The sequence below is a fragment of the Fulmarus glacialis genome, unplaced genomic scaffold (genome assembly GCF_000690835.1).
Source record: "Fulmarus glacialis isolate BGI_N327 unplaced genomic scaffold, ASM69083v1 Scaffold45155, whole genome shotgun sequence".
In the NCBI taxonomy this organism is placed as follows: Eukaryota; Metazoa; Chordata; class Aves; order Procellariiformes; family Procellariidae; genus Fulmarus; species Fulmarus glacialis.
This window is the reverse complement of record NW_009211907.1, coordinates 3,774-16,558: the sequence shown is the minus strand read 5'-3', so window position 1 is coordinate 16,558 and position 12,785 is coordinate 3,774. Positions and strand designations below refer to the sequence as shown.

At 39.6% G+C, this 12,785-nt stretch overlaps 1 protein-coding gene across 1 annotated transcript; it reads left to right on the top strand.

The window, feature by feature from the left end:
• The first annotated feature begins 253 nt into the window (after positions 1-253).
• MCOLN3 (mucolipin 3) lies at positions 254-12,270 on the top strand. The gene is made up of 13 exons (XM_009577709.1): positions 254-481; positions 2,250-2,417; positions 2,937-3,090; positions 3,572-3,656; positions 3,737-3,833; positions 4,440-4,539; positions 6,588-6,700; positions 6,781-6,930; positions 8,898-8,999; positions 9,111-9,233; positions 9,807-10,013; positions 10,383-10,512; positions 12,238-12,270. The coding sequence occupies exons 1-13, from the start codon at positions 254-256 to the stop codon at positions 12,255-12,257; spliced, it is 1,677 nt and encodes a 558-aa protein (XP_009576004.1). The 3' UTR covers positions 12,258-12,270.
• The last annotated feature ends 515 nt before the right edge of the window (positions 12,271-12,785 follow it).

Genomic DNA, 12,785 nt, shown 5'->3' with positions numbered 1-12,785 from the left:
CAGAAATTCCACTATTAAATAGATGTCCTGACAGCCTATCTGCAAATTTAAGAGCTTGCCCAAACTTTTCTTTGGGTTCTGCAGAACATGTGCAATATTGTGAGGAAGGTCTTAAATTCAGTGTAATGTGCAAGTGCCTTTCACAGAAGGTAAGCATCTTTGGAGTCCAGGTTGGCCATGCAGACCAATCTGATGCTACTGCATTCATGCTTGCATGTTTTCCAACTGACATGGACTTCTTTTCATTGCAGAAATGGAAAATCCTGAAGTGGCTGTGAGCAGCTGCAGTGCTCAGGATGATGAAAATCTTTGCAGCTACAGACAACACCTATCAATATCACAGGAGGGGCTTTTGGAAGACCAGCTTAGGAGGAGGTTAAAATTCTTCTTCATGAACCCATGTGAGAAATTCTGGGCTCGGGGCAGGAAACCTTGGAAACTTGGGATTCAGCTACTCAAAATAGCAATGGTTACTATTCAGGTGAGTAGCTAGGGAAGGAGGGACTCTTCTTAGCTGATGGGAATTCAAATAAGGAGTGCAGGTGACAAATGCTATTCTTGGTGTGGTGCAGAGACAGGGAGAGGATAGACTGCAAAACTATCTTAGTTGCATACATGTAGTTTAGATCTCAAATGGCGTAATTTTCTCCATTGACTTCAGGATAGCTTTCCTAAGAGTGGAGATGAAAAGAACCATGTTTAAGGGCTCTACTTTTTACTTTACTTTTTTTTTTCTTTCCCTTTTCTTTTTTTTCCCCAAAAAGATGGCATCCTTACACATCTGTTCCCCCAATATGTTTTCATTCTGAGTGTGTTTGTGTTCGAGGGAAGGAACAATCGCTTGTGTTTCAATATCACAGTGATAAGAACTGAAATTGGTAGCTTTTTCATGATGTTTGCTTATGCCTTATGTATGGTATACAAGCTCTTGTGTTGAAAAAAACAGAAATTTTGCCCCACTCTTCCTCTCAGCCAGCCTTGCACCATAGATTTCGTATAACACATTTATCTGCTGCCTAAAACGCAACTGTTTGTCTCCTGTGGTTAAGGAGGAGGAAGGTCTTTCTAACGCTTCAGATGATGATCCTTCAGAGTTGCTCGCACGTAATTTACATTTATGGTCGTGTCAGGGCTGTGACAATACAAGTATGGAGAAGAATGTTTTCCACAGTTGCATGAATGATGGGACAAACTGCAGGAATAATAATTCTTTTGCTATACATCTGGCACTATGTTTATATCCCTTACTTACCGCTTTAGTTTAAAATGTATCATCATTCTCTGATTGTCATCTGTCCCATTTTGTAATTAAAAATAAAATTTGATGGTGAAAGAACCTAAATAAGAAAGAAACTAATGCTGATTTAGCCTTTTCAGAGAAAATTTGCCAGTAGGTAATTCAGTCTTAGCACTGTTCATTTGCTGGAGTATTCCTGTCTGCCTACAATGCTGAGCTTGTCCACAGAACATTTTAGTATCTCTGTAACTGAGTTATCTTTATCAAAACCTACATATCCAGTTTGCATCGTGGCCATAAAACTAATCTGAAGACTACTGATTCAGACTTATCTCTGATGAGTTTCTTCACAACACTCCTGACACTAGATTTGAAACAATAGTCACTGAAGAGAATTGCGAGCTCCCACAAACAATACATCACATTCTTCTAGAAACCTTTTCCAGCCTGGATAGTAGCTAGCAGGGTTTTACGCTAATTTTTCATGAATAATTGCAATATATTTTTTCACAGCTTCAGCGGTTATCCTGTTACAAGCACAGTTTTGATCCGTTGTTCTTAAAGCACCTTTTGCCCAAACCTGAGGGAGGGATGTTTGGTTTTTTTCTGTTTGCCTTTTCTGCACTGGAGTAAGGACTTCAAAGTGGGTCTGGTTAAGTCCTGTCCTGCCTTTTTGGCTGAGGTACGCTGATACTCCCCAAGCAAGTCAGGCTGAACTAACAAAGCACGTCTAACAGTATATGGGTAGCTTGAATGTGAGATGGTATCCTTTTCTTTGTAAAAATGCGAGTCCTTGGCCAAGATGCTGGTAAACATGTTGAAAGAACATTCTTGAAAACCATTGTTTCCTTAAGTCAAACTTTCTTTTGACCAGCTGTGAAATGGAGTAGCCTGCATGTAAGTGCTGTGCCTACCAGCGTGATGAAAGAGTGGCTGTTTGCAGGACAGGGTTCACATGTTAAGCCAGAAGCCAACTTTGTCTTTGGACAGGAAATATAAATGTCTTTTTCAGCTGGTGGTTTTTGGATTGAGCAATCAAATGGTGGTTGCCTTCAAAGAAGAGAACACTGTTGCATTCAAACATCTCTTCTTGAAAGGATACATGGACAGAATGGATGATACCTATGCTGTATACACACAAACAGATGTCTATGACCAGATATTCTTTGCAATAAACCAGGTAAGGATTGTTGCTGCAATGTATGCAATACATATGTTCTTTACCTGGGGACCTTTTCTTCTTCCACCTTTCCTGATGGTGTCTGAAATTGAACTTCTGTACTTAAGACTAGAATGTTGACTCGTTCAGGTTTTCTGTCATTGCCAGAGCATTGTACTTGTGGCGGCATCCTTAAAGCTAATCAATATACTAATTCTGCACTAAATGCAGGCCTTGGATTTGAGCCAGAGTGCTTTGCAAATAACAAATTAGGCTTTCTAGTACGGATTGTAAAGAGAAAAAAATAATAAGCAAAAAGGTATTTAGATCCAAATCCTGCACTTACTGTTTTTGTCAAATACCTTAAAGTATTTGAGGACTCAGCTGTAGTGTAGTGTAGGTTTCCAAGTTCTTTAGGTGACCTTTTAAATAAAAAGGTGGCTTATGGCACAGATCCAAACACTTCTGGGTTTTTTTTTTTCAGAGACTAACAGTTTTGGTGCCATCTAAGTTGGTTTGTCTGTTTGTTCTGAACTTTAGTACTTACAGCTGCCCAACATTTCTGTTGGAAACCATGCTTATGAGAAGAGGGGAGCAGAAGAGACAGCTCTGGCCGTGTGTCAGCAGTTCTACAAGCGAGCAACCATCTGGCCTGGAAATGAAACCTTTGATATAGACCCAGAGATTGTGACTGGTAATGAACCTAATCTATTGTATCAGTTCTTTGGGAGGAGGGACCCCACATTTATAATGAATTCTTACAAACATCCAGTATTGTATAGTTCTATCAAATGATTTATATTGAACTTATTACCAGCCAAAACCGGCAAGAAAACTGCTGTGTAACTAACTTCTAGCCCTCACCTCCAAGGTAACAGTCCTTTATGTCTACTGCCACAAAACAAGTGTGAGCCGTTAGCACTGATGGCCATCTAATACAAGTATTTCGGGCTAATTTCAGGAGCCTTCCCTATGAATTCATAATGAATAACTTGGCTGGTTCAGGGAAGCCAATATATTTGTCAGCTAACTTCCCAAACGACTCCTCCCTTAAGCGTGCTATCTTGCCTGGTGTAGTCAACAGCTCTTTCCAGCCTCGGGAGTGGGAAGAGCAGATTACAGTTAAAGAGCGTGATAACCCGTGAGATATTGTTGTGAGTACTTATCCATTGCAGACTGCTTGTACATTGAGCCAACGACGCTGTTAGAGAATACAACAGTGGGAAAGCACAATTTGAATTTCACTCTGGATTTCCACAGGTGAGGAGGAATCAGCACCTCCTGTGTTGGGGTATTCGTGTGGTTTCCCTGTGAAAAGCTAACAAAACGCTCTATTGCAGACTGGTGATGGTGCAGCTCATGTTCAATCTGAAGGCAATCAACCTCCAGACCGTTCGTCACCACGAGCTCCCTGACTGTTACGATTTCACTCTGACGGTACGTGGAAGCCTGCCACGTGTCTTTCTGTTCAAAACGAGAAATCGTTCTTGCCTGTTTACCATGCATAGTCGGTGCAGATGTTTTCTGAAGTGTTGGGCACCATTGACTGGTCCCCAGTGGTGTCTGGATTACTCTGTCATGGCTTAGTGTACCCTGTAAATAACCGCCAGTTGTGACTGTGGGAGGTTAAGCTTTGGGTGCTCGTGATGTGGTCCTGAAGCACTTTCTTGGCTTACAGCCTTTTGTGCTCCAATCCATCTGAAGTATAACAAAAGCATAAACCTCTTTTCTTTAGAGAGATGCTTCTAGGAGAGGTTGTTTTCAAATCATAGAGGAATGAGGCTGTAGTTTTAAAAGAATTTCACCTGGTATCTAGTCGATCAAGCAATTTGTGGCAAATACATGGTTCGCCAGATTTGTCTTTCACTTTGACAGCATTTATTTGAATAAACTGGAATTACCTTAAGCTTAAACAGGTTTCATAACTTCTCCCCTAGGAGGATTATTCTGAATCATTATGCAAGCTTAGCAATACAGAGTGCTACATATGTAATGGTTTAACTTTAAAAAGCCATGCACTTTTTTTTTTTTTTGTTAATACAGATAGTGTTTGATAATAAAGCACATAGTGGAAGAATTAAAATAAGTCTAGACAACGACATAGAGATCAGGGAATGTAAAGACTGGCATGTTTCTGGATCAAGTAAGTGACATAAATGTGTTCAAATTGTCATGCTAAACTTTTGCCGTACTAGCACAACGTTTGTTAACCTTTTTCTTTATTAAAAGATGAGGCACTATTGACATACATTCTCTAGTGGGTGCGCTCTAAATCCTGATTTTCTAAGGAATTGTTGTTCTTCAACCTCTGATCTGAAATCCCAGGAACCCAGCCACACCATTACTTTCCTTAGCAGTTCTCAAACCTTGCACCATTGATACTGTCAAACCAAAATTTTTCCACATCTCATTGTGCATCCTTCTAGCTTTGGCTACTGAACTTACACTGCTCGTTGTTTAAGGTGGGGCTGTGAACCGTTGTTCTAGCACCAGCCAGCAGAAGGACACATGATAGTGGTGGAAAGTTGAAACTGATTCACTCTTATGTCAGGACTTAGCACCAGGAAAGATAAGGAAGCACTGTTGCTAAGGCTTGCTAGAGTGGAATGGCTAGAAACACTTCTTACTGCTGTTTAAATGTTGTTTGGCGTGTATTTGGGTGTAACTGAGATGCTCGGTATGGTTAAATAACCTATCTTAAATAGTTACTCACAAGAGCACCCTTTGTTGGCAGCTATTGGGTCTGGTCAAAACATTTTCTGAGATCTTTTCTGATTAGAGAAAATAATCTCTTTGAAAGTCAGAAGCTTTCCAGGACTCTAAATTCCACTTATTTTTTAAATTTTTGCTGAAGTAAGCAATAGGATGAATCAGGTCCATTCTTCTACTTTGCCACTTTCCCCTTTACTGTGCCTACATTAGGAAATGAAGAGCTGGTAGTGAAAAAAGAGAAGTTCTTTTTCTAAAGATCCAGATTGGAATTAATTTGGGGGATTTTAATGAAATGCATCACAGAGTACAAAACACACCACGTATGCAAACGCATATTCCACTAAACACTCTTTATCAACTAGCTTTGCTAGCTGCCATGTTATAAATGCACACCAGATGGCATGCTACCTCTAGCACATTGCTAGTGCAGCAGTACAAGAAGGTTTTGATACCAGGCTTCTGTAATAATCCACATTTGCTATCTATGTAGATAGCCTCCATAACAGTTTTCAAAATCATCTCATTTTCAAAATAATTCATTTTCAAAATATTATTTTCTGTATTATTTTCTGACAGCCAAGGAAAAATACAAAGGTAATGATTGCAGTTGGACAATAACAAGTTGTTGCTGTTCCGGACTACACTGCAAAACCAACTTAAATGGCAACAATACATGTGTTAGTGACTTTGGTATAAGCAAGAAGTAGGTGGGCCTTTTCCAAGTAGTGCAGTTTGTGAAGTCAACTAGAACTTCAGTATCCCATTTTGGAGAATTGCTGCATCTTCTTGCAAATTTAGCATTAATTTTTTTCAATTTTTTTCTCAAACAATCATTCTTTTAGTATTAAAAATCTGATCCTTATACTGTCTCATCTAGTTTCAGCTGTATGATAAGTATAAAAAACCAAAAAGAGGTCTAGTCGTAGATTTGGTGTAAAATTTGACCTTAGTTGATCAAGAATGTGAATTTTAGTAACATAAGAGATGAGAAACTCATGTCTAGCTCAGTGTTGGTCTTGGCTAGCTGAGCAGCAGTGCAGTGATTTGCACTGCGCTGGGACAGAAAACCTATCTGATAGTCAAATACTGGTCTGGAAGAGAAGATACATACTGTAAAGTTCCTGGGATTTCTTTTTTTTTGACAAGTTCTGTCACTCCAAAGGCCATTCCAGTGCTTGTAAAATGGACAACTCCCACCTCTAATTCTGCAGGGCTGTAAGAAGCACTCACGCTCTGGTTTATTTTTGATGTGGTATCAACCTTCCTAAATTAACTGAAGTGGTATCTGTAGTGCAGATGCACTTGTGTCTCTCATGAAAATACGTCAGATAAACTTTTGTGGGAAAAATGCTAAGATTTTTCTTAATTCAGTTCTATAAACATAGTTAACATCAAAACTTGATTCTTACTTCAATACTCAAGGTGGTCAACAAGATGAAAAGCATCTGATTATAAACATGTACATTTTCGTTCTTGCAGTACAGAAGAACACTCATTACATGATGATCTTCGATGCTTTTGTTATATTGACTTGTCTGGCCTCATTGATCCTTTGCACACGATCAGTGGTTAAAGGAATTCGGCTCCAAAGGGTGGGTATAACTCTTTCCTTGGAAAGTCTTCATATCTTGTGTAAGTCTGATTAACTTTTTTCTTCCCTCCTTTCCCCTAGGAATTTGTAAGCTTTTTCCTATATTATTATAAGAAAGAAGTATCTTCCAGTGATCAAATGGAATTTGTCAATGGATGGTACATCCTGATTATGGTTAGCGACGTCTTAACTATTGTTGGATCAACTCTAAAGATGGAGATACAAGCCAAGGTAAGTTTTTTATACTGTCAGGTGGAAGCAAAACTGATTGTTTCTGTCCCAACTAGGTTTAAATCTCTTGGAGGACTTTAGGCTGGCTATACTTCATTCTGAGTGGCATGAAATTTTAAAACTCTGTCTTTTCCTCTGGAATTATAACTGAGATGTCTTGTTTCCAGTTGCGAGATTTAAAAACTCCAAATATCACTAGATATAATAGTTCTAATTATTTTTGCTCCTTTGTGACTCCAAGGAATAAAATGAACATAATCTCTGAAATTGTATGACTGTTGACTTCCTCTCTTCCCCATTTAGGACCACTTATATTTGCTTATTTGATGGATTTTTAAAAATTTAGCATTTAACTTTCTGTTCCCCATTTAACAAGTGTTAGCACAGAGACTCCCTCCTTAAACACCACTTTGCTGCTTTTCCAGCTTCTGCTTTCCAGCATGTACATAACAGTCAGCCACAGCCAGGTTCTAGGCTTTCAATTTCTAAAATAAACATGATATAGAAAAAAAAAACTTTTTAAAACTTATTATGTGCAGCCAAAATTAGGGAAGAAAAATTATTACGATATGCTATCATGAAGCATCCTAATATTCAGATAATGTTGTTCTTCACCAAATCTGTAGCAGACTTTGAAGTGTGACATTGCAACACAACAGACTTTGGATAGTAATAATGAAAAGATGGGTCTGAAATCCATCTGGTGACAGCTTGACTATCATAAACACCCTGTACAAATTGCCCTATCTTACCTTAGGGGCTATAAACTCAGTTCTTAGGAGTAGAAAGAAGCTATGAGGAAGTTGGCTAAGATAAGAGATAACTCCATCCTGCTTTGGGAGAAGCAAAGACAAGAACAAGATTGGAGTAAGATCTTGCATTTGGAATTCCGATATCTTATAAATACATCTATTTATATATGTTTCTAAGAGAGTATTTTACTAAAACTCTTCTCTACGGGTACATCTCACTTCATTTTGCAAGCCTTGTGGACCATAACAACAAGATCTTGTTCCATGTTACTCTATGAAAGTTAATGGCTGAATAACAAGTTCACATTAAAGTAACCTAAATTTGTTTTTTGTCAAGCTGTAGATGAATTATGCTAATATAAAAGATTAGCCAACTCTTAGAGGAATAAAAACAGAAAATAGTGAAAACTTCTTACTCAAGTAAGCTGTCATGACCCATTTCAGAGTAGGGCTGCAGTTCAGGGAACAGGATATATGCTAAGTTGGATGAAAACAGGCCAGTATGTATAGGTGGAAAAAAACAGTGAAGTGACAATAAAATATAAATGAAGTTCCAGTTAGAATTAATTAGAAGCTAATTAGTCTTCTCCTTGATAACTTTCTACACCTCACAGTTCCTGGCTACCTAACAAGATCCTTCTTAGTATTTATCTGAGCTCTGCTGACAAGTTCATGCTATTTTTCAAAAACTGCTTTGCCTACGTACTGGAAGAACCTTCTTTGTTCTGCGGTTCTAAAGTCACATCTACGCTGTCCGTTGGGATGCAGTGGAGAGATTCCCAAGCTGCTCTGGGGAATCTGTCGATGCAGATTCCAGAAGCAGTTGCCGCAGATCTGGAAGCAGCGTAAAAACGTTTGCAGTGCCACTCTGCAGGTCTTAGTGAGCCAGGTACCGCGGGGGTGTCTGCACCTGCAGCGCAGCTGCGCTCTTGGCCTTGCAAATGGAGCTTGTCTTGTCCGAATCTATTTTACAAACAGCCATATGTAAAGGCATGTGAAATGAGTTACACTTGAAAGTGCCCTTGAAAGTCTCTTTGGTGAGACTTCTCTCTCTAACGCATATTGCCCCAAACCAGTTTTTAATGGGAGAGATTGCCAAGGAAAACAATGTTTCTTAACGGATCTTTGTAGTAACGAGAGTCGCAATTTAGAACTTGTCAATTGTTATAATACTTGATTTTTTTTCCTTGCTTTTTTTTTTCTTCTTTTTTTTAGAGTCTGACAAGTTATGATGTCTGTAGCATACTCCTAGGAACATCCACTATGCTTGTGTGGCTTGGAGTCATTCGCTACCTAGGTTTCTTTCAGAAGTATAATGTAAGGATCTCCTGGGATCTTCGTGCTGTTGGTATTTATTCTGTTTGTTGCTATAAGAGGACTGGAAGAAATGCCTGGTTGAATTCTAATTGTTTGCATTGCTTTGTGCAGCTTCTCATCCTAACGCTGCGAGCAGCATTACCCAACGTAATGAGGTTCTGCTGTTGTGCTGCTATGATCTACCTGGGCTATTGTTTCTGTGGATGGATTGTACTGGGGCCATACCATGTGAAGGTAATATACTTAACATGAAAAAAGACAACTTGAATAACAGAATGGATTCTAAACAAATGAGAGATTATTACTGTTGTCTTCTAAGTTTCCAGGCCAAGGCTTCCCTTAATATAAAAATAGTGCATCTTCAACATGATGCTGCTCTGTTTGAGGAGTCTGACTTCCATGACTCAGTCAGACTTTCCTCGAGTTATGAAAGCTCTGAGTCAGAAGTGGAAGCTGCTGTGACTCCCAATCACATGCTGGTATTTTGAGAAATAATTTTCATCTTGCAGAACAGTGGTGTCAGACTAAAGCTTTGAAGACTTTATCCTTATCCCTTTTAAAAGTTAAATTGGCTTACCTGCTCCAGCAGGACTTACAGGTGAATGACTTGAATGTGCATGTGTACAGGAGGTGACAAACTTCGCTCATTCCTCAGATGTGTCACTGTTTGCACCTTGTTGTTCCCTGGGCGTACAAACTGATCTGAGGCAGCCAGTCAACAGCTGTGTATCTTCTTCATGCTATGTACAGTCTTTGGATCCAAATAAAGTGGCGACGGATGTCCTTGTCTTCTTCCCTCCTCTCTAGTTTCGCTCTCTGAACACAGTTTCTGAATGTCTTTTTTCATTGATCAATGGAGACGACATGTTTGCCACCTTTGCAAAAATGCAGCAGAAAAGTTACTTGGTTTGGTTATTCAGTAGGATCTACCTCTACTCCTTCATCAGTCTGTTCATCTATATGGTGCTGAGTCTCTTTATTGCACTCATTACAGATACGTATGAAACTGTCAAGGTAAGCATGAACTCTTACTCTTCCTTTGGAATAAAAATGCAAGATTGGTGCTATCAAGACTCTCATCTCCCTCAACATTTTGACTTGCAGTGCATGCCAATTTAAAGAATAAATACAATGGCTACTTTTGAGGGTGCAGAGTGATGACAAGAGGTTTTTAGTCCTTCCCTACTTCAGTTTCCTTACAAGCCTATCTGATTTCCTGCCCCAATGGAAGCTAAATATCTACTAAAAAGCAGTAATTTCATATTCAGTTCTCTGAATCTTCTAAATTCAGGCTTAAGCGATGTCTAAAAAGTGGTCTGGGCAGGATTTGGGTTATTGTGTGGTTTTGCTCTGCTAAAGGTTTAACCAAGTATCAATTTTTAGCACTACCAGCAAGATGGCTTTCCGGAGACAGAACTTCAGAGATTTATATCACAGTGCAAAGACTTACCGAACTCTGGCAGGTACAGGTTAGAGGAGGAGAGTTCTGCATCTCTCTTCTGCTGTTGTAATGGTACGTACCTATGTTTAAATTTGCATATACATTTGCATATACATTAAAGTATACGGGAAAAGTATTTGCATAACGTTTGCATATACATTAATGTATATGCAAAAGCAATACACCACAAAATGTCCCTGGTATAATGTTTACGAAGAGTACTTAAATTTTGGGGAGTGGAGAGGAAAAAATTCCACAAAAATCCCAAACTATTCCAAATGCTCTAAAATGGAGCACTGCAGTGAAAGGTCTGCAACCAACAAACTCCTTAGGAGAGGTTTAAATTAAGAATTACTTAACATATGAAAAATAGTACAGAAAGTTAGATAATGTATACAGTAACTGAGGAACCCCGTATGTATAATGCGCAAGCATTAACACTTCCTGTGCTTATTGCAATAGTCAGGACTTACTGAACTCATTCAGTGTCGTCTTTTTAATGATACCTTGTGCAGTAAGGTGTCCTAACTTAAATGGTAGCACGCCTGAAACTTAGAGAGAAAATCAGCTTGCCAACGTTGTAAGATAGGGTGCAGTTTAAGATATTATCACAGCACTTGGAAAAGGATTGCCTCACTTCCACTACGGAGAGCTTAATGCTTCAGTTGTTTGAAGTTTTGTTTCTTCAGGAATACTGACTGCAGGTTACGTGGTTTATATTTAACCTGGCTGGCAGCAACTCTGAGTCTTGCTTGCTGAAGGGTCCCTTGGTGGGGGAGCCTTAAAATATTTGCAGCTTGATTAAAAAGATCAAAGGCATTTGCAGCTCCTTGGTATTGTGCTATATTGTTATATGCCAGATAGAATTTATTTCTGAAGGGGGAGGAGAAGGGGGCATATTTTGGAGTAGAGAGAGAACAGAGCGTGCAATCAGACAGTTCAGAGCCGAGAGCCGCTGTTCCGACCGAGTGCCTTTCTTGAAATGAAAGTGGGATGAAGCAGAGCGGGGCATCTCACTCCTGGGTAAAGGGCACTACATGTTAGTATTTCCTTTTCTGCACACACCTCTCAGTTTAACCGGGCAAGAAACCCAACGCGAGGCGGGACAGGGTGGGAATGTAATACTTTTCCCACTGGCTTGGAGGCGGGGATCAGGGCTCTAGAAGAGCATTCGAAAAGGAAAACTTGGTTACTCTCAAGCAACTTGTTCTTCAAGGAGCATTGGGCAGCCAGCAGTGCCCTGGACTCCAACAGAGCTGTAGGCATTTAAGTGCCTGGTTTCAGAGCCTTGTTTCCTGAACCGATTACCTACTCTTTAATGATTTTATTCTGGTCCAAAATATCTTGGTGCATCATACCATGCGTGCTTCATACCATGCATGTTAGTGTTACAAACTGGGAATAGTGTGTTTCTTTCTCTAGAAGCTAGACCAGGGGCTGACTTTGCAGTTGCCTGCAAATACTGGACATTGCTCCTTTGGCTCAGTACTGTGGCCTTCTGGTTTTACTTTGAAACAAATGATCTGAAGGAGTAAGTAAGTATCTCGAGTGGGGTGTTGAGTTACAGTTCCATGGCTTCTGCTCTTTAAACAGTCATGTGGTCCTACAGGGCACACAAGGCTTCTCTTAACTCTTTCACATGCTCAAAATGTTTTGTGGTGGTTCATAGCAGTTTCCTATCAGTGTATGTCAAATTAGTAATTAAATGGATCAGTTGCATTTTTAAGGCTCCTTGTACAATGAAACTATTATTTTGATGCATGCACCTGACAACCTTTTTCCCCCTCTCCTGTACAGGTCTTAGTGAACATATTTAATGGATTGCGGGAGTGTATCATGGAGGCTTTAAAGCAGCACGCGTTGCAAGAACTGGACAGTGGAGCCGGTGGAAAACCTTGTACCTAAAGCCTGAATTTGCTTTTCTCAAAAAACTGTATAAGCCTGTGGCAAAAGCTTCTGATAAACTTACAGTCTTTCTGATTAGGCACTCTCACTGCTAGTTCAGGGGTTTTGGGGGTTCGGTTTTTTATTAGATTTGTTCTATTTGTTTCCACTTCAATTGTGCTAGAATGCAAAGGGCATTAAAAAGCTATCTGGGTTCAGAGACGTGGCTAGATTATGAGTAGACTAGAAATGCAGTAACTTTCAATTATAAGTAGAAATAGTGCTGGACAACTGCAACCTTGCACACCGAACTAGCCCTCAGTACTGCAGGCATTATCTAGCTCTGGCTGACCTGGCGCTGAATGAATGAAGGCCCACTCTAGAGCCCTCAGCATTTTTTGTTTATCTGCACTCATGGTAAAAATAAACTAAAAGTATGAAATTTGCTGTAACTTGTTTCT